Raw genomic sequence first — 21203 nt, 5'->3', positions numbered from 1 at the left:
ATATCATGATGAAAGAAAAGTTGAACAAAGAAGGTAAAAAGAAGTGTGACGTTTGGAGAACACTCAGGGATCTAAAAATCAACCTGCCATTAGATCCTGCAGTTCCTTTACTAGGAGTATATCCAAAAGACCAAAAATCACTTTGCAAAAAAGATATTTGCACCAGATTATTCATTGCAGCTCAATTCATAATAGCCAAGTCATGGAAAAAGCCCAAGTGCCCATCGACCCATGAATGGATTAATAAATTGTGGTTTAAGTATACCATGGAATCCTATGCAGCCTTAAAAAAAGATGGAGACTTTACCTCTTTTATGTTTACATGGAGGGACCTGGAACATAATCTCCTGAGTAAAGTATCTCGAGAATGCAGAAAAAAGGATCCAGTGTACTCAGTACTTCTATGAAACCAACTTATATTTACTCACACTTTCTTATGAAAGATAGAACACAACTATAGCCCAGGATGAAGGAGAGAAATGGAGTGGGAAGGGAGGGGAGGTGGGATATTTGATAGAGGAAGGGTAAAAGGCGGGACCACACCTATGGAGCATATTGCAAAGGTACAAGTCAAATCTGTCAAGTGTAGAACATAAATGTCTTAACACTATAATCTATAGCTATGTTGATTGGTTTGATGTAAGCATGTCAGATTGTATAAAAAAATCAACACATTGTACCCTGCGTATGCATAAATGTATTCATGATCTATGTGTATATGACTTCATAAAAAAAATATGTTGGAAAAAAAAAAAAGAAGAAGAAGTATGGCTCGGGCTGTAATAACTAGGCGTTTAAAAACCCAAACAGGGCTGGGCACAGTGGCTAACACCTGTAATCCTAGCACTTAGGAGACCAAGTTAGGTGAATCACCTGAGCTTACAGGTTCAAGACCAGCCTGAGCCAGAGCAAAACCTCTCCGAGAGTTGCGGCGGGCGCCTGTAGTCCCTCAGGAGGCTGAGGAAAGAGAATCACTTCAGCCCAAGAGTTTGAGGTTGCTGTGAGCTATGACACTATAGCACTCTACAGAGGGCAACAAAGTGAGGTTCTGTATCAATTAAAACAATCAAACAAACAAAAAAAGTGAGAGATGGGAGAAGTTATTAGAGAAGTGGACCAAATAGTATGTCTTAGAACAAAAAAATTACAGAATACAGGTTTTTACCTTCTCCTTCCTACTTAAGTGGAAACACCTGAATATAATGAATTAAAATTTGAAATGGTCTTGGTGCCTATGGCTCAGTGAGTAGCGCCAGCCATATACACCAAAGCTGGTGGGTTCAAGCCTGGCCTGGGCCTGCTAAACAACAATGACAACTGCAACCAAAAAATACCCAGGCGGTGTGATGGGAGCCTGTAGTCCCAGCTACTTGGGAGGCTGAGGCAAGAGAATCACTTAAGCCCAAGAGTTTGTTTGAGGTTGCTGTGAGCTGTGACACAACAGCACTCTACCGAGGGCAACATAGTGAGACTATCTCAAAAACAAAAGTAAATAAATAAAAAATAATAATAAAAAAAATTTGAAATGTATGTAACTCACATTTGTAACGTATGTGAATAAATAGTTGTGCTCCTGGCACAACTGAAGATAACTGACCCACATCAATCTGCCAATGAGTGGGTATTATTAAAAAAATATATATATATTTTAGAAAGATACTGACATGGGACTTAAAAGGGTAATGTCTTCTACATTATAAGGAACAATGGTGAATTAAAATGAAGGCAAGGAAATGTTGAAGTAAAGAAAGAAATCAGTGGTTCCAGCTTCCTCCTGTGATGAATAAGTCAGCTTGAAAAGGATAGAAAAATGAAAACAAATCCAATAGGAAAAAAGGTTTTGATTAAGGAAGAACAAAACGAGTAAGATAAAGGAAAAGATTGAAGAAAAAATATTTCCCACCGGAAGAGAGAAAATAACCATTGGAAAAAAAAAAGAAAGAAAAGAAGGAAGAAGCCATGCAGGCATAGTTAGGGCATAAACAGAGGGTAGAGGATGAAGTACTAGGATTGTATTAGTTCTGACAAAGACAGAATCTCCCATTTTGGGGGACACAGCACACTGAGATATAAGTTAACTGAACATTCTTAAAGTTCCAATTGTTTAACTGAAAAATGCTCTCAGAAAGTATAACTGGCTCTCACTAGAATACAAGTACCCTCAATTTATATGCCTCTGTTTTTCACCCCTACTTTATACTTCAAGATCTATCTTTTAATATACAAAAAAAAAAAAAAAGAAAGAAAAGCTGGTGAATGTGTTTTATTACTTGTCCAACAAAAGAGTAAAATCGGATCAAAGAGCAAGGTAATGAATACAGCATTATGCAGCTATTATCAGAAAATCACAAGTGAACCCTTGTGGCAAGAGAGAAAAACTGTTTGCTATACAGATTACAAAAGTTCTAAATCTTGGGATGGGGATAAGAAATGTTACAGAAGACTATCTCTGAGAGGGTTGTAACCAATTGTTATAAACAATACTTTAAAGCAAGAGTCAGCAAACTTTTCTGCAAAGGTATTTACTTTTCAAATAGTAAATATATTAGGCTTTTTTTTGGAGGGGGGGGTGCCATACAGTCTCTGTTGAAACTATTCAACTTTGCCCATGGAGTGCATGAACAGCCATTGATGATATATAAAATTAGTAAGTATGATTCAATTACCAAAAAAAAAAAAATTACTTACACTGAAATTTAATTCATATAATTCTCATATGTCACAAATTATCATTCTTCATTTGATTTTTTTCACCCAACCATTTAAAAATCTAAAAGCAAACCATCGTTAGCTTATGGTTCATACAAAACATACAACAGGCCAGACTGGGCTATGGGCCACAGTTTGCTGACCTCTACCTTGAAGAATACCAAACTTCATAAATTATTTTCATAATACTGCATACTAATTTGATGTCTTGTAACTTTCTTTTTTTTGAGACAAAGTCTCACTTTGTCATCCTCAGTAGAGTGCCATTGTGTCACAGCTCACAGCAACCTCCAGCTCTTGGGCTTAGGTGATTCTCTTGCCTCAGCCTCCCGAGTAGCTGGGACTTACAGGCACCCGCCACAATGCCCGGCTATTTTTTTGTTGCAGGTTGGCCGGGGCTGGGTTTGAACCTACCACCCTCAGCGGGGCCGGTGCCCTACTCACTGAGCCATAGGCGCTGCCTGTAACTTTCTTTTTAATATTAAGAAATAGGACTCCCATAGTCATAGAAATACAATCTGTAAGAAGAAATCAAAATAACTTGCAAATTTGCTTTTAAGAAAAGACAAGGAGGCTCAGCGCCTGTGGCTCAAGCGGCTAAGATGCCAGCCACATAACAGCTGAGCCGGTGGGTTCAAATCCAGCCCGGACTCGCCAAACAAAAATGGATGCAACAAAAAAAAAAAAATAGCTGGGCATTGTGGCAGGCGCCTGTAGTCCCAGCTACTTGGGAGGCAGAGTCAGGAGAATTGCTTGAGCCCAGGAGTTGGAGGTTGCTGTGAACTGTGATGCCAGAGCACTCTACCCAGGGCAATAGCTTGAGGCTCTGTCTCAAAAAAAAAAAAAAGAAAAGAAAAGACAAGGAGAGGTAATCTAGGAAACCATACAAAGGGGTATGATATCAGGTGAATCTTTCCCAAAAGTTTGCTACAGGTATACTCGAAGGTAAAGTGAAAGGCAAAAAACTATTAGTAAGATGGGGGAAGATACTATGATATTGCTGCCTTAAAAGTTAGTCAAGCTATCTAGACATCTGCTTAAAATAAAAGAGGAAAACTTAATCTCTACTTCACATACATGTATGGTTGAGATGTTCTTGATATAAGACAAAATACAACACATTCTGAAGCTGGTATCATGTCTAAACTAAAAAAAAAAAAAAAAAATGTTTCTTTAGCCAAAGGAAGCTGAGAGATAGCTAGCTCTCTGACCATTCGTGCCAACCATTAATGAAGTCTACCATTTTCTTATAGTTTGTTTTCTGGTTAAAATAAGATTTACAATTTAAAATAACAGATTCTTGTTAGCACAATAATGAGTAAAATAAAAATAAAGTAAAATCTATGAATATCCCAATGAATATCCTACCTTGCATGCTCCTGAACTCCTACAATCTCTACTTCGCTGTCTGAAGAGGCGATATTAATTTCTTCATTAAGTGGTGCATTGCCAGCAGATGTTTTGTCACTTGCTAGGAATCCTGGATCCAAGTTACCTAAGAGAGAAGGGGAGAAAAAACAAGCTTTGATGTCTTACAAACAGCAGAAACAATTCACACACAGATTTATCATCCAGGTTCAATTACAGAAACAGAATAGAAAGCTTCCACAGCAAAACCATTACCTACATTAAATAAGCTGGGGCAGTGTTCTTTTTTTAAATTGATTTTTTAAAAATACATATGGCATGTATTCAAACAACATGGCAGTACATAAAAGTATGAACTCAAAGTCTCTTACTGTCTCTATATTTACTACACAGACATGAGCGTAAGTAACAGTGTATATACTATATTTTACATATACATATATGAAATGTAATAGTATTCCATATTTTATTCTGTAAATGCTTTTTGCAGTTAACACCAGTCAGGTTTTAAATGACTTACATAACCACATAAGGGGCCAATGGGGTTCTTTACTGCTTACCATTTTAATAGAATGAAATTCTAAACCAAAAAAGCTCAAAGACAAAAATGGAATAATAGAAGTAATCAATAATACCATATGCATACCGGGATGCTACATTAAAGACTTAACATTTATCTCTTTAAAGACTTGATAAAATTCGATCCAAAACTGTATCTAAAAGGGAAGGTTAGAGGTAAATCATGGTTTTAGCTCTGAGCAACTGATGTATCAGTGTACACTGCTGAGAGTTCTCCTGAGACAGAAACAAACCACATACTCCGGAAAAATCACAGTAGTTGGTGGCACAGGGGCATGTAAAGGCTTTTTCATAAGAGTCTTCATAAAGCATATATTACATAACATGATACAACACATTTTCCAACATCACACAAAACATAGGCTTCACAGAACTCTTTCAATAAAGGCATAGCATCTAAGTATATAGCTCTAAAAACAATCCTAGCAAGAGTTAAAACAAATCGACCTGTGTACCCAGTTCCTGAATGTTCTGACTTAAAAGAATGAATTTTAGAATACCTAGGAATTAACACCAAATAAATGAAGTTGCCACAGGTACAAATTTGCATTAACTCTAAGGGATATTTTTATTTAAATATTATTCATATAGATGATCATCAGATAGAAAATTCTTTTTCTGTATTAAAAAAATTCTTCATGACACCTAATATAAACTAAGCGAATGTAAAGAAAATAAAACCTCAAACACACAGCCTTTTTTTCTGCTCCCTTTGCTCAATCCAATGTTTTGAGGTCACTGAGAAATACTGTACTTTCATACTCCTGTTAACTTTTAGTAGGACCCTTTTGGAAAGCTAGACAGTCTCAAAGCAAACCTTACAATTTTTACATCCTCTGACTTCAGAATTTAAGGGAAAATTAAACAAGCAAAATGTTATGATATCCAAAGAATTCACTGCAGTGCTATGCAAAAACTTGGGGAAATGTATACATTAACATAAAAAGTAGCACATATAATGCTATGAAAATATGTAGGTGCTGAGTAAAACCATTAAAAGTATCAAGTTTGACTATAATTGTGAGTCTTTTTCACAATTCTTTAACATTATTTTCACTTTTTCTTCAACTGAAAATGATGCACATATGAGAAAACAAAAGATTTAAAAGCTTCTAACAGCTTCCGGCTACAGCTAGTGTTGCAGTCTGCATGCATTTGTAACCTAGATAGGATCCCATGTGGCAATGGCAGTTAGGCATCTTTGAACTCTACAAGCACACAAAAGGTGACACTGACCAGACAAAACCCAGTTTTGTTAAATCTAGGGAATTTGCTTAAGGAACTTGGTGAAGTCTAGCTTTGGTAAACCTAGATTTTTGCTCTGACTCTCAATACCTTGTTTATGGCTAAGTCTTTTATCTGATATCTACTTCAGTGATTTAGTTCATGGCTATCATCACTCATGCTGTTCCAGCTGTATTGCTAGGGAAGAATACAAATTGATAAATCTCTTTTTTAAAGCCTTCAACTTCTCCATATTCAAAAATTCAAGAATCTATACTATTTATTTCACATTTGTACCTAGGATAGTTGTCTGTAACATGCTATGCACTGTGCCAGGTGCAAGGGAATACTACAGCAACAAGACAGGCACCCTCAACGAATATACTCAGGGATAATAAAAAGTAATCCATTGCATTATGGCCTGAAAACTCCTGACAGAGAAGAAACATCTCTAGACTTAAGGGTGACAGAGGAATCTGAGTTCTCAGGGAAAAGTAGACACAGGTAAGGGAAAATAGCATAAAAGATTGTTCCTTAGAATACAAAAGTTTGGTGAGATTTGGAGTACTAGCATTAGAAGTAATGAAAAACAAAGTGGGCAAAATCAGCAAAGGTCAGATCATGGTAAGGAGTCTGGACTTGACCTTGAGAAGCAGGAAGCCATTGAAAAGATTTATTCAGAGGAATGAGTGACATGATCTGGTTTTGCATTTTAAAGAATTTCCTTTTGGAGCTGAAATTGATAGGACAGGAAATATTGGAACAAGGAAACCAGTTAGACTGTTGTAGTTCCTGTGTAAGAAATGACTGTGGCTGAACCATGGAAAGACAAAATGAGGAATATTCTGTGTACATGCGCATACAGAGGATTAGTAATGTTAAGAATCAGGCAAATGAAAAAATGGAGACTTTACATCCTTCGTATTAACCTGGATGGAAGTGGAAGACATTATTCTTAGTAAAGCACAAGAATGGAGAAGGATGAATCCTATGTACTCAATTTTGATATGAGGACAATTAAGGTTATGAGGGGGGAAGCAGAAAGAGGGACAGAGGGAGGGGGGTGGGGCCTTGGTGTGTGTCACACTTTATGGGGTCAAGACATGATTGCAAGAGGGACTTTACCTAACAATTGCAATCAGTGTAACCTGGCTTATTGTACCCTCAATGAATCCCCAACAATAAAAAAAAATAAAAAAGAATCAGGCAAATGAAAGAGAACAGAAGTCAAAAATGATGCTTAGGTTTCTGATTTAGGTAACTGGAAGGAGAGTTACAGTGCCATTCAGTGCATTACTGAAAGCTGGGGGGGGGGATGATATCACTTGATGATAATGTGTCTTTGAGATGTCCAACAGATAGTGGGAGGTACTCTAAAGCTCGGGTCAGAGGTCTAGAAGTATAGTAAGTCCTCAGCAATCAGCAGAGAATAAAAGCCATCCAGAAGAATGTAGGGGACCTAGAACAAAACTCTTAACGAATACCAGTAATTAAGAGACGGCGGGGTGGGAGTAGGGCTGGGTGTGGTCAGGGGAGAACAAAGGGAAGTGAGAGGCAGAAATAAAATCCAAAGACATGAGGCCATGGACAGCATGTATTTCTATGAAGTGCTTAAAAATGCTCAACTGAGAAATCAATTAAAAACATTGACCCTATAATCCCAGCACTCTGGGAGGCCAAGGCGGGTGGATTGCTTGAGCTCATGAGTTCGCGACCAGCCTGAGCCAGAGGGAGACCTAATCTCTAAAAAAGTAGTCGGGCATTGTGGCAGCCTATAGTCCCAGCTACCTGGTAGGCTGAGACAAGAGAATCACTTGAGCCCATGAGTTTGAGGTCAAGAGTATGATGCCATGGCACTCTACTGAGGGCGACAAAGTAAGACTATGTCTCAAAAAAAAAAGATTGACTAAGTATGAAACACTAAATCAGCTATATGAGAATGGAAGAAAAAGTACCCAATGTACTCACCCTTATTATGAAACTAATGTAGGACCTTCACATGAAAGCTATATCCCAGTTATAACCTAAGAATAGGGAGAAAGGGGAAAGGGAGGGGAGGGAGGGGTGAGGAAGGGGGAAGGAGGGGGATTAATGGGATTACACCTGCAGTGCATCTTACAAGGGTATATGTGAATCCTAGTAAATGTGGAATGTAAAGGTCTTAGCAAAATAACTAAGAAAATGCTACAAAAGCTATGTTAACTAATGTGATGAAAATGTGTCAAACGATCTATGAACCAAGTGTATGGTGCCCCACGATCATACTAATGTACACAGCTATGGTTTAATAAAAATAAAAAAAATAAAAAATTAAATAAAATTAAATAAAAATAAATCAGCTATATGATTATCATAGTTGGTCTTGACAAGGAGAGCATCAAGGGGATAACAGGGCTGAAGCCAATGTAGCAAACCAAACCAAGACTAACAGAAGGGAAGGAGATGGGATACTAAAGAGTGAGGAATTATGAGCTTGAGGGAAGGGTATGTGTATGGGTGAATAGTTGTTTGAGACAGAGTCTCATTCTGTGGCCTAGGGCAGAGTACTGTGGCGTCACAACTCACAGTAACCTCAAACTCTTGAACTCAAGTGATCCTTTTGCCTCAAGCCTCTTGTGGGATTACAGGCACTGGATGGATAGATTTTAAAATGGGAGAGACCTGGTCATAATAAGAAAAAAGGCAAGGAACAAACAAACAGGTTTCATGGCAGAAAGCTGAGGTAATCTTGCTCTGTGAAAAATGTGGCAAGCTCATCTGTAGAGCACAGGTGTAGTCAGGGTAGCAGAGAAGGGATTTAAAAAAACAAAGAAGCCACCATGAAACAAGAATGCTACTAAGAAAAAGGGGGAATTGCTGGGCAATGCTGAGAGACTGGATAGAGCTGCCAACTAGGAAATCGAGGCAACTTCAGCTCTGCAACTATGCAGTTTTTCTCCAGGTATGCTTGGCAACATGGATATAGGCTTAAAGTACATCCAGGGATCAGACTTGGCCAAGCATGTACAATGGGAAAGTCAACTCTACGCCTCAAGGGATATTGTCAAAGAAGAGCTGGGCCTATACAGGCTTGCTAGGCGAAGTAGTGAAGCTGGGATAAGAATGATAAAGGTCAATGAGGTAGAACAGTGTGGTGGAAATAACATTATGAATACAGAAAAGCCCTCAGTGAAAAAGGAGAAATCAGTTAAAGGAGGTAAGAGGATAACTTGTGGTTGTGAAGTAAAACACCGTACCTTCTAGCCTCTCAGCAACCCATGAAGTACAAGCCCCTGGATCACATGTTTTCTCCTGTCTCATCTCTCACTCTGTGTTCTTCTCCTTTGCTTCACTCACCTTCCTACAACTTTTCCAATGCCCTCTGGAATACCAGCTTCATGGTAAACTGAACTTCCTCTTCACTTCCTCATGGAAACATGATCTCCCAAACTCCTGTGAAGAGGAAGCTGCTCCTGACTCCCAGTCTTGGGGTCAGAATCAGTTATAAATTACTGGTCTCCATCCTTCTGTACCAATAGCAGCAGACTGTGCCTTCCAGAAGATTGCCCTTCCGTTGTCATATACTAACTCCATGACATTTTCGCTCGTTCATGAAACGTTCCTGGCACCTGGCTTTGTGTCATTCTCTCCACTTTCAAGTCCTGCTATCATGAATATTCATTATTTATGTGAATAACCACCTAAAAACTATCTATGTCTACTCACTAAGAAGCAAGGGGCTGAGCTCTAAGAGGCACTTAAAGCCTCTTGTGGTAGACTCACAGCAAGGGGTTCAGCCTGTTATGGTCCTAAATATAAATAAGTGAAATGAATTTGACCAAATTAAAAAAGAAGTTGCTACAACCAACATTTCCTCTTTCATTACTCAATGCCTTTAAACAATAGTAATTAAGAATATAACAGAATTAGTCAATTTTCAGTATCTCTGTGCCCAGTTCTATCACCACAGTTCTAATTTATAATTCTACCTTTTTTGGTAGGAATGATTTGTGAAATGTCTGAGTCACCAATATTTCTGAATAGCCAGTCTTCATTTAGTATCTCACCTCCATCCTGATCTTACCACCCCTGATAGCCTTATTTTAAACTAGAAATATCATAACTCTTTTTTCTTCAAAAAAATGAACAAAAACAAAATAACAAGAGAAGGAGGAAGAAATTAAAAGTTACTATGCTACTTTTGTTAATTTTATACCATCTTCCCCTCCCCCCATCTTATACCGTCTTTAAGAAAAACAAGGTACCCATTATCAGTATTTCAGATTCTTTTAACTTTATTCATCCATTATGGACCCAGAAACTAATCATTTATGTGCTGCTTTCATATTATTAGATTAATCCAAAGAAATTTGGCAGTACAATTTTGGCCATAAAAATTGCAAGTTCCCAACCTTGCCAGAATTTAGCATTGTTATAGAACCTGTGTGAAGCTCTAAAACTGATCACTTAAAATCAGAGTTTGCTCTTACATAGCCAATATCTGTATTACTTAAACAAAAAACCAGTATAAGCTAATGTAAGGGCTATAAGGAAGTGATGGGGGAACTAAATACAAACTTTCTGGCACACGTTAAGATCTCCTAGACTAGTGATTTCCAGTCACAGCCATTGGATAAAATGTGCTATGCAGATACAAGTCAGTTGAGACAAATACTAAGGCTGTGTGAGATGCCATGCTCTACCAGAGACACCAAAGACATTCTGGGATGCCTCCCCTCTTCCTTCTATTTCAGAGTCAGGACAATTTGTCCTTTTTTCCTAATGCAACCCTCTTTAGCATGCCACACATTCCTTCAACAAGGGCTCCTGGGCACAGCCTGACCTTCTTTGGCCTTTGGGCCTTGTCTGCTCCCACCTCACCTACTCCATGACCTCAGGGGATTCCCCAAAGTATACACAAAACTAAGCCAAAGATGCCATGAGGTTCTTTAAATACTGTCAGTGGCTGTAATCTTTAGCAGGTCTAAGACAAGAACAAGCCCTGTAGAGAAAAAAATGTAAATACCATAATTACCATATATTAAACTGAAAATAAAGCAGAGCACATATATTTAGCTACTGTAGCAGCTGGCTGTCTCTATGTAGGTCTTTGCCTGTGGAGATCTTTGGAAGGATAACTTCTTTCACTCTGTGAGTAAATTCTAACTTTTTGTCTTCCTTCTACAGACCTTTTCAACACATAAATAAGTCAGAAACAGAAACAGTTGCCAAGATAAGGCAATAAAAAGCAGAAAAAGTAGCAACTAAATTTATCTTGGCAAACAGTTTCATTTTTGTCTTCTTTAAAAAAAAAAAAAAAAAAAACTACTTTAAATTGTAAATCTACTGGGTAAGAACTAGGCCTGAGCCTATTTGTAGAACATTAAAGGAAAGTATCACACACTGGATGACAGCCACAAGCTTAGGTATTAAAAAAAAAAAAAAAAAATACTATCTAAAGTTACTATTCATTTTACCTTTTTTTTTTTTTTTTTTTTTTTAAAGAGATTGGGTGTCACTATGTTACGCTCAAGCAATCCTCCTGCCTTGGCCTCTGAAGTGCTGGAATTACAGGTGTGAGCCACCATACATGGTCATTCATTTATTAACAGCTTTTATGTGGGGGGGGGGGTTTGGGGGGGGTGAGACAGAGTCTGTGTCACCCGGGTTAGAGTACAGTGGTATCATCACAACTCACCACAACCTCAATTCCCAGGATCAAGTAATTCTCCTGCCTCAGCCTCCCTATTAACCAGGACTACAGGAAATGTCACCACACCCAGCTAATTTTTTCTATTTTTCGTGTAGACAGGGTCTTGCTCTTGCTCAGGCTGGTCTCCTGGCTTCAAGTAATCCTTCTGCATAAATCGCCCAGAGTGTTAGGATTATGGGCCTGAGTCACCTCGCCCAACCCATTCATTTAGCTTTAAAAACAAGCTAATACTTACTTTGTCTAATTAAAAGTGACTAGGCTTTTTTTTTTTCTTTTTTGTAGAGACAGAGTCTCACTGTACCGCCCTCGGTAGAGTGCCATGGCATCACACAGCTCACAGCAACCTCCAACTCGTGGGCTTAAGCGATTCTCTTGCCTCAGCCTCCCGAGCAGCTGGGACTACAGGCGCCCGCCACAACGCCCAACTATTTTTTTGTTGCAGTTTGGCCGGGGCTGGGTCCGAACCCGCCACCCTCGGCATATGGGGCCGGCGCCCTACTCACTGAGCCACAGGCACCGCTGTGATGGGGAAAGGGACAATCCTTATTAACCATTCAAACATTTAACTTACACTCAAACCATACAAATAACCATCTAGTAGTCTATATCTCAAAACTGTAAACTGACAGCACAAATTCTATTATTGAGATACTGTAAGCATATTCAAATTCACAAGATAGATTCCCACTATAACTGCATCAAGATTAGAGTATAATATTACTATTATTTATTTATTTTTTTTAAAAGAGACAGAGTCTTACTTTGTCACCCTCGGCAGAGTGCTGTGGCCTCACATCTCACAGCAACCTCCAGCTCTTGGGCTTAGGCAATTTTCTTGCCTCAGGCTCCTGAGTAGCTGGGACTACAGGCACCCGCCACAATGCCCACCTATTTTTTGTTGCAGTTTGGCTGGGGCCAGGTTTGTAACCCCTACCCTCAGTATATGGGACCGGCGCCCTACCCACTGAGCCACAGGCACTGCCTGGAGTATAATATTATTTATTACTTGCATACTAGTATTGCCAGAGTGCGGTAAAAATTACTTTGGAAGTGCCAATAAATGGCTTCACAAGAAAATGTCATGGGGTTCTGGTCAACAAATGTTACTCTATCTTGTGATACACAAAAACCTTACAAATAATTTACGGCCCAATACATACATTTGCTATCTATCTCTATACGTTAATTACATCCCAGAGAAATTATCACACACATATACCCAGAGTCACATAAAAGAAATATTAATAGCAGCATCATTTAGAATAGCACCCTAAATATCTACCAAAAGAATGGGTAATGGCTTGGGGCCTGTGGCTCAAGTGGCTAAGGCGCCAGCCACATACACCTGAGTGTCAGGTTTGAATCCAGCCCGGGCCTGCCAAACAACAATGACGGCTGCAACCAAAAAAGTAGCCTGGTGTTGTGGGGGGCACCTATAGTCCCAGCTACTTGGGAGGCGGAGGCAGGAGAATCGCTTGAGCCCAGGAGTTGAAGGCTGCTGTGAGTTGTGATGCCATGGCACTCTACCCAGTGCGACAGCTTGAGGCTCTGTCTCAAAAAAAAAAAAGAATGGGCAAAGTGTGATATATTCATACAGTGGAACACTAAAATAAACAGCAGTGGATAATGAGTGAACCAGAGTCACACATAAAAATAAAGCTCACAAACTGCTGAATTAAGAAAGCGAGGTGCAAATGATTACCTTTAATGTGATACCAATTAGTTTTAAAACAGCTACATGACAAAAATAATAATAATAATAATAAAACAGCTAACATGACAAATGCAGTAAAAATATACAAAAAAATAGGAATACCAAACCTTAAACACCAAATTTAGGATACCTTTAGGGTAAGAAGGGGGAAAGCAAGGGGAACAGAGTTGAAGCCACAGTTGTTCCCTCCTGTCATACTTTTGCCATCCTTGATTTCTTAAGAAGTATGGTGATAGGGACCTGAGTGTGATTTTTAAATAATCACGGTAACAATCACTTAAATCTAAAAATGTGCCCATTAGGTGGAATCGTATGAAATTGCCTTCTTGTAAGGCAAAAAGCCATATAATAACAATTCCACAGGTTTCATCCTAATATTAAAAATTCTTTACATGAAGAGCAAATGATGGTAATCATTCATTCTCCCCCCCACCAAGAATTTACTATTAAGTGCTCCAAATTTAATGGTAAGATTAAAGAAATGGGAATAAAACTGAAGTGGAATGGATCACTTAATCATCAAAGAATGGAACACAAAGGTAAACCATCTAGTATACAAATTACATAGTATGTGTGTTTTTTTTTTTTAAAGGTATTTTATTTTATTTTTATTCTTTTCTTTTTTTTTTTTTTTGTTGTTGCAGTTTGGCCGGGGCCAGGTTTGAACCCACCACCCTCGGCATATGGGGCCGGCGCCCTACTCACTAAACCACAGGCGCTGCCCCTGTGGTTTTTCGCATATTGCACAGAATATGGTCAAAGTACTCCCCTTTGATATAAAGTATTACTTCTTTTCAAGGTACTTATAGGGTCCTTATTGAGCAAAACATGTATTTGTACATATGAAAACTCAAGTCCATCCCACACAGTCTTGTGGTTAGGAAAAAATTAAAAAATAAAAACACAAGTCCAGAGGAGAAATAGCAGGTCCAAACTCAAATAGGCAGTTAGTAGTCAAAGTCAAAACTAAATCTAGGCCCGGATCCAAAATTAGCCACAATAAAATTAATCAGAAGGTCAACAAATAAGTTGTTTTCTTTAGTTCCAGTCAAAGATTATGCAAGAAAGAATTCAGGACAATAATCAGAGGAGTTCTGTCTCAATATAAACATAAAAAGTTCTTAACCATAACCCTTTAAAACTCATTTCTCATAAAAATATTTTAGGTAGTGATTAAACTACTTTATTAGCTCATAAAACCAATGCATTTGGTTTTATATTAACTAGAAAACTACATACAATCCTTCAATAATACTAAAGTAAGGAGTCTGTCTCTCTCAATCCCTTCCCCCTCTTTTCTTACCTAAGTACTTTTTTAAATAAGGTTTAAACTAGAATGTTGAAAGAATTTGGAGGAAACTACTGAAAGAGGAGGTACTATGACAAGTTTTTCAAAGGTAATAGCAGTGGATTTCTTAGTGAATATATATCACTCAAGAATAATCACAGAACTGAGATAAATAATACAAGGAGAGATTGTCCCCAAGATAAGAGAGGCAGAAACTGAAAAGGGGTTAGAAAGGACGAATGAGAACTTTCTAAAGAGGAATTAACAGGGACGGACACTCCACAGCAAGAGGCACAAGAAACCGTGGCGGAGATGTGCATAAAAGACCCCACAGGGAGAGATTCAACAGTTACCTATCCAAGCTGCAAGGTCACTATGCAGAGTTAAGTGAGGAAAAGAACTGGTTAAAGAACATGAGAATATCTGGATTGTTTCTGCATAGGCTGGGCTTTTTGCCTGCTGAAATCTACCAATGTCTATGATTAATGTCTTATATATATACTTTTGTTTTTGCTTCTTTCTAAAAGATAAATGACAACCTAACCAAAATGTTTCCGTTTCAGGTGGTAGCCTGGACAGTCATAATCATTCAATGCCAAATGTCTCTGGTATGGCCTGTTCCTCAGCAAGGCCCATTATAAGGAAAATAGCTGCCAGGACACATGCACATTACACCAGTAGAGAAGGGGGAGAGGGGAGACCAACCTGCCTCCGCATCCAGCTCCTCTAGAAGCCCGCTGGTCCTCCAGGTAGCTCCTGTGTCCTGGCCGCCTACAGAATTACTGTGCTCTTGAACTACTGCAGCCGCCAATAAATTGTCCACATTTACCACTTCTGGGTCAGAGCTGGTGTCAGACATATCATAATGAGCTACAACTGGAGGTCCATCTAGGGAGGAAAGAAAATGTATACTTGTATCTAACTTGTGGGGTAAAAAAATACTTCTGAAACTATGTAAGAGCCCTCTAAATGCCAGTTGCCTTTATTATTTTAACTGATCAGAAAAGCTGCACTTTATACATCTAATATTTTTACACAATGTGAAAGTAGAAAAGATAACCCAAGCTTTACAAAGATGATGGACACATTTTGGAGGGAGGAAAGGAGTGTTAGTTATTATGAAGAACAGAGAAGACAAGACTATATTGAACAATGTTACAATGAATTCCTGTGATACTCCTAAAGAGCAACAGATGAAGAAAAAAGGGATGACCCCAGAGAAAGTGAAACTGATTTCTTTTTTTTTTTTTTTTTGCAGTTTTTGGCCGGGGCTGGGTTTGAACCCGCCACCTCCGGCATATGGGGCTAGTGCCCTACTCCTTTGAGCCACAGGCACCGCCTGAAACTGATTTCTTAAAGAAAAAACTGATGTAAACTATTAAACCCCAACTTATATGTTTTAAGAGACTGATTCTAAGTCCTTCTCTTAGGAGCTGATACTAAAAGTTACTAGCAGATTCAGAGAAGAAAATCAAATATATAGTATTTTTCTACTTCCTAAAGAAATCGGTTAACACTCGAGCTCTATTTGACTAACTTATCTGTAATATTTCCTAAAGTCTTTTGTAATAACAGGGATGTTATATGCTTTACAATATTCTACAAAAAGAAAGTACTCACAAAATCCATTTTCAGGATTTTGCTTTGGATGTCTCATGAGGGGTATTTGTATTTTCATTTCCAAAGGAAAATACCCAGCACACACTCCAAATAAACAATATGCAACCTTACAGGTGATTTTACAGGAAGATATTAAAATTCTTACTAGAAAAATAAGAGGCCCTTCTCCTCTAACCCCCTCCACCCTAAGTAGCTGAAAGAGGCAACTACTTTCAAATAATTACACTATAGCAGTTCATGCTAAAGTAATTCAATATTCATGCTTGCAGAATAGATGCATGCTTTAAAATGCTAATGCTGATCTTTTTTAACATACAGTAAAAAGCAAAAATAATGTTTTCATTCTAGAAATACCTCTAACTACCCCCATTTTAAAATAAAGCAGAAATAAAGGAATGCTGTTTCTCTACAGCTATTTATGAAGTGCAAGCAAACTATTTTTTTCTTAAAGATTTTTAACTATCACCCAACAAATGAATATTAAACACATGTATTTTATGAAAGTCTTAATCATGAAGGAATACATACACCAGTGAATCATAAAAACATAACACAATGAAGGATTACTGTTTTAATACAAACATCCATTGTGTAAACTGTCACTGAATAAAAACACACTTGGGGTATTGATGCTTTAAAACTAAACTCCCAAACCGTAGGTTTATGTAGAAACATTTTGAAAATAAAAAAATGACCAAATCACCAAACATTTTGAAAATGACCAAAAATGACCAAACACCAAACATAAAAGCAAATGAATTGTGAGGTGCCACTGTATAAAAAAGACATGTCACAATATGAAATTCTGATCATCACAATTTTAGTTGACTACTTGAACATAATTTCTAGTTCCCCAAAAAAGGCAAATAAAGTTTATCAATTACCATAAAATCAACAGGGTGCCCCTTGGTATCACTTGGTAATAAATTTTAGGTCAAAAGCAAAAAAATAATTCATGTTTTGAGGTTGAGGTTTTTTCCTTTTCTAAAAGAAAGCTACATCATTATAGGAGTTCTTGTCCGAGTTCAAAATGATTATTATGAAGTCAAGATACTGTGTGATGTCCAAATACTTGGGTGCAGGAAATATGAGGGCCAAGTACAATATTGACTATTTGACCATATGTTCTAATTTTGAAAGCTCTTTTATTATGGTATTTACAACGAATTTTGTTAGTGAGTTATTTTAAAATTCATATGACTAAAACCATTCAGAGTCTCTTGCCCTTACATTCCCCACCTCTGCCTCCAAAGTGAGCCAACAGGTCAACAGTCAAGTCAAAATTGTACCACTCCTACATGTATAATCATGCAAAAGTATAAGTGTATATATACATGCAGAGTGACATCACCTACCCATGGAAATAACTTGTCTGAAAGTCTTCATCAGTAGGAAATACAAGCATAAACTTGTTATCTGGCTTCATTCTTGTTTCTTCCATATTTCCAAACAGCATACCTTATAACTTAGCTTAAATTTAGTATTCATCATAAACAAAGACAGCAATATTTTCATATTTTAATTCTACTTAACAGATTATGGCCATTGTTATTTTTCATATTGCACATATTCAAACAATGACAAGTCAATACTACACATACTTCAATAAAATAATGAAATGGTTGTCTTTCCAACTTTGGTTTCCAATAAGAAATCATAATTAAGGATTTTATGTTCTAAAGTCATCTTACCCCTATCGTTAGCAAACGAATATTAAATAAGATATGTTTAAAGCACTTTGTTTCAAAACTTGTACTCTGAACTACTTCATGAATATTAGCTGATTGTGACAATTTGTGATATTCTTTTAAAACATGATTCTTACTATATAGAATTATGCAACAGGCAAGATTCTGTAGTTATTTTATTTGCTTTCTAAAAGAAGTATCTCTTGAAGAAAAAAAAAAAATTAGACCCTGAGGAGGAACTAGGAAGACTCGGCACATTAATAACAGGAGCAGCTATTTGACTATCAACTCATTATAGGACAGAATAAACATGGGGAAAATATACTTGCTCTCACTTAATTATCCCTATCAGCTATTAAAACAATTGCATTGTTACTAAGACCTTATTTTGACTTTTAAGAACATCAAAATAATCACTTCAAGTAAAGTTATACATGGAAACAATTCCAATTTAAGATTTAGTCATTAACAAAAGCACATTTCATGCTTATGGCATTTAAAATTATCCAAACTGTACATTCCTCCCATCTGCCAACTTTGATCTGTCAGAGTGTTAAAACATAAATTTTTAACAATGAATTTATTAGTTTTCCTACAGTCATTAAAACCATCTCTTTATAAAGGTAAATTTCACATAATTAGTTAATAATTATTTATGGTTCAGTTGCTACTTCTTTTGATTGTAATCTTTCAAAATGTTTGCAGTTTGTTACATAACAAGAAAAATTGAAGGTTGAATAATTCACCAATTACTTTTTATTTAAACGCATCAATTTAGTCTATAAATAGGTTTGTACCCTTACTATTCTCCTATCCCATATTAAATAGGTTCTAACTTTTCAAATACCAAAATATAGATGTACCTATATTGTCAACATTAATTAGTGATAGTGAGTTTTGCCCCTTTTATGATCTTAAATCTTCTGCATAATTGCTATCAAAAACTTACTTTTATGAATTAGTTTCCTTTTCAAATACATTCTAAATCCCATGGAAAAAAAGTCTGAATCACAAAACAAAACTTAACTTTTCCTTTACTGTGTTTAATCATGACAAATTCCTCTTTTCAAATTTGACAACCAGAAGCACACAAATACAAGGTAATCCTATAATTCACTACTCTCATTTTACAGATGAGAAATTTGAGTCCTAATTAGGTAAAACCAGAACAGACTATAGTTGTGCTCATTGCAGGGGGAAAAGGAATATATGAGATTAGGAGCAGAATAGGAGTACAAATTTTTGGCAGCAGATACACTGGTTGAAGCCCTGCCTACTACCTCCTAGCTGTTATGACTCTGGTAAATGTTCCATTCCTCTGTCTCTTGAGAGATTATGTGAGGGTTAAAGTAGACATAACACAGAACGCAATAAGAATTCATACACAGGTCCTCTTTTCCAGTATAATTAGTGCCTGCCCCACTTCACTGTTTGCCTACCTTTACATGTACACTCTTCTATAAGCAGCACGCATGCAAGAAACTTTAAGGAAACATCAGTGCCTGGGCTGTTGTCTGTGTTGTTCACAGATGAACCAAACTTGTCATGTAAATGTCTTGCTAGGATTAATAATTGAATGAGATCATCACAAATGTGAATTTTATATTTTTGTTTGATGTGAAATGTCATCTTGTATGTATGCATATAAAAGTGTTTCAGCTGGGTGCACTAGGTCACACCTGTAATCCCAACTACTCAAGAGGCTGAGGCAGAAGGACTGCTTAAGCCCACGAGTTTAAGGCTGCAGTGAGCTACAAGTGCAAGGTGGCAGAGCAAGATCCTGTCTTTAAAAAAATAACAATAACAAACAGTGGCTTGGTGCCTGTGCACAATGGTTACAGTGCCAGCCACATACACCGAGGGTGGCGTGTTCGGGCCTGGCCCCGGCCAAACTGCAACAAAAAAATAGCCGGACGTTGTGGCAGGTGCCTGTAGTCACAGGTACTTGGGTGGCTAAGGCAAAAGAATCACTTAAGCCCAAGAGTTTGAGGTTGCTGTGAGCTGTGATGCCATTGCACTCTACCAAGGGTGACATAGTGAGACTTTTTCTCAAAAAAAAAAAAAAGAAAAGAAAAGAAATAATAAACAAAAGTATTTCAAAGCCAAACAGAAATCACTTTGGATTAATTTACACTTAGCATCATTCCAGCCTACAGAGCATGAAACTAATTAAATCTAGGAAACAGGAATTCCTCTTGAATCCCAGAGACACCTGGAAACATCATTTCTCCTTCCCTGTCACCAAGTCTTAGGCCCAAAGAATTGTGGGGCAATGGACCAATACCTGATTTGCCCCTTTAACTTCCATGTCTATGGCTAGATTAACATAGTCATTGTAATATACAATAAAGTCCACAGAAAATTCTTTCTTTCCTACCTTCCATATCCGATCTCTCTACTCCCTTCAAACTAAAAGAAAAATATCTGTCTGTCGCTATCAAAGGACCCATACAGGCTCTTTCTGCCCAGTTATGAAAGGACCTAGGCCTGGTGTCCATTATCTACACAACATGAGTCTAAACATTACACATTTAGCCTCTATCCAGATAGTGAGATTCAGAAAATGTTACACCTGAAAGACGCAATCTTAGAAATATCTAGCTAAAAAATATAAGGGGAATAGGGTGTGGGCATGAGAAACTGACAGATGTAAATCTCAATAGTTGCAGAAGGGAATCTGCATTTTATCAGAACCTGCTCAAGAAAAAAGAACAGTTTCATTAGATGGGAGAATATTTACCAAGATGATAATTTATATTTACAAATATGCTGTATTTTTATTACTATCAATAAAAAAATAGGAAATATATGCAGAACAATTTGAATAGAAAGCAGTCACTTTCAAAATATCTTAGAAAACAAAAATAATTATATCAACAAAAGACAAAAATCTATATAGAAAGTGCCATCTCAGAAAAAACAGCCTTAACTGCCAAAAAACTGCATGTGCATATTTTACGTAAACTATCACAAAACTATTTTAGTAAAAAGAAAAATGTCTAAGACAACAGGGCTAAATGGAAATGAAATGCAGTAATATGCACTAAAACTTTGTTTAGGAGTTGTCATTATTTTAAAACTGTATTGGCTCGGGGCCCGTAGCTCAGTGAGTAGGGCACCAGCCACATACACTGAAGCTGGAGGGTTTGAGCCCAGCCCGGGCCTGCTAAACAACAATGACAACTGCAACAAAAAAATACCTGGGCATTATGGTGGGCATAGTCCCAGCTACTTGGGAGGCTAAGGCAAGAGAATCACTTAAGCCCAAGAGTTTGATGTTGCTGTGAGCTGTGATGCCAAGGCACTCTACCAAGGGCGACA

The 21203-nt window shown here is 37.5% G+C and overlaps 1 protein-coding gene across 8 annotated transcripts in view; it reads right to left on the bottom strand.

The window, feature by feature from the left end:
* ARK2N (arkadia (RNF111) N-terminal like PKA signaling regulator 2N) overlaps positions 1-21203 on the bottom strand; it is an 80982-nt gene that overhangs the window by 9658 nt on the left and 50121 nt on the right. For 7 of the 8 annotated variants that reach the window (XM_053571698.1, XM_053571699.1, XM_053571700.1 and 4 more), the window contains 2 exons: positions 15280-15462; positions 4078-4204 (listed from right to left, as the gene is read on the bottom strand). In XM_053571698.1, the coding sequence (XP_053427673.1) occupies positions 4078-4204; positions 15280-15462 (310 nt within the window). The remainder of the gene's footprint in view (positions 1-4077; positions 4205-15279; positions 15463-21203) is intronic. The other variant, XM_053571701.1, reaches the window with a different exon arrangement.

The sequence above is a fragment of the Nycticebus coucang genome, chromosome 19 (genome assembly GCF_027406575.1).
Source record: "Nycticebus coucang isolate mNycCou1 chromosome 19, mNycCou1.pri, whole genome shotgun sequence".
Taxonomy (NCBI): domain Eukaryota; kingdom Metazoa; phylum Chordata; class Mammalia; order Primates; family Lorisidae; genus Nycticebus; species Nycticebus coucang.
This window is presented reverse-complemented; position numbering and strand designations above follow the sequence as displayed.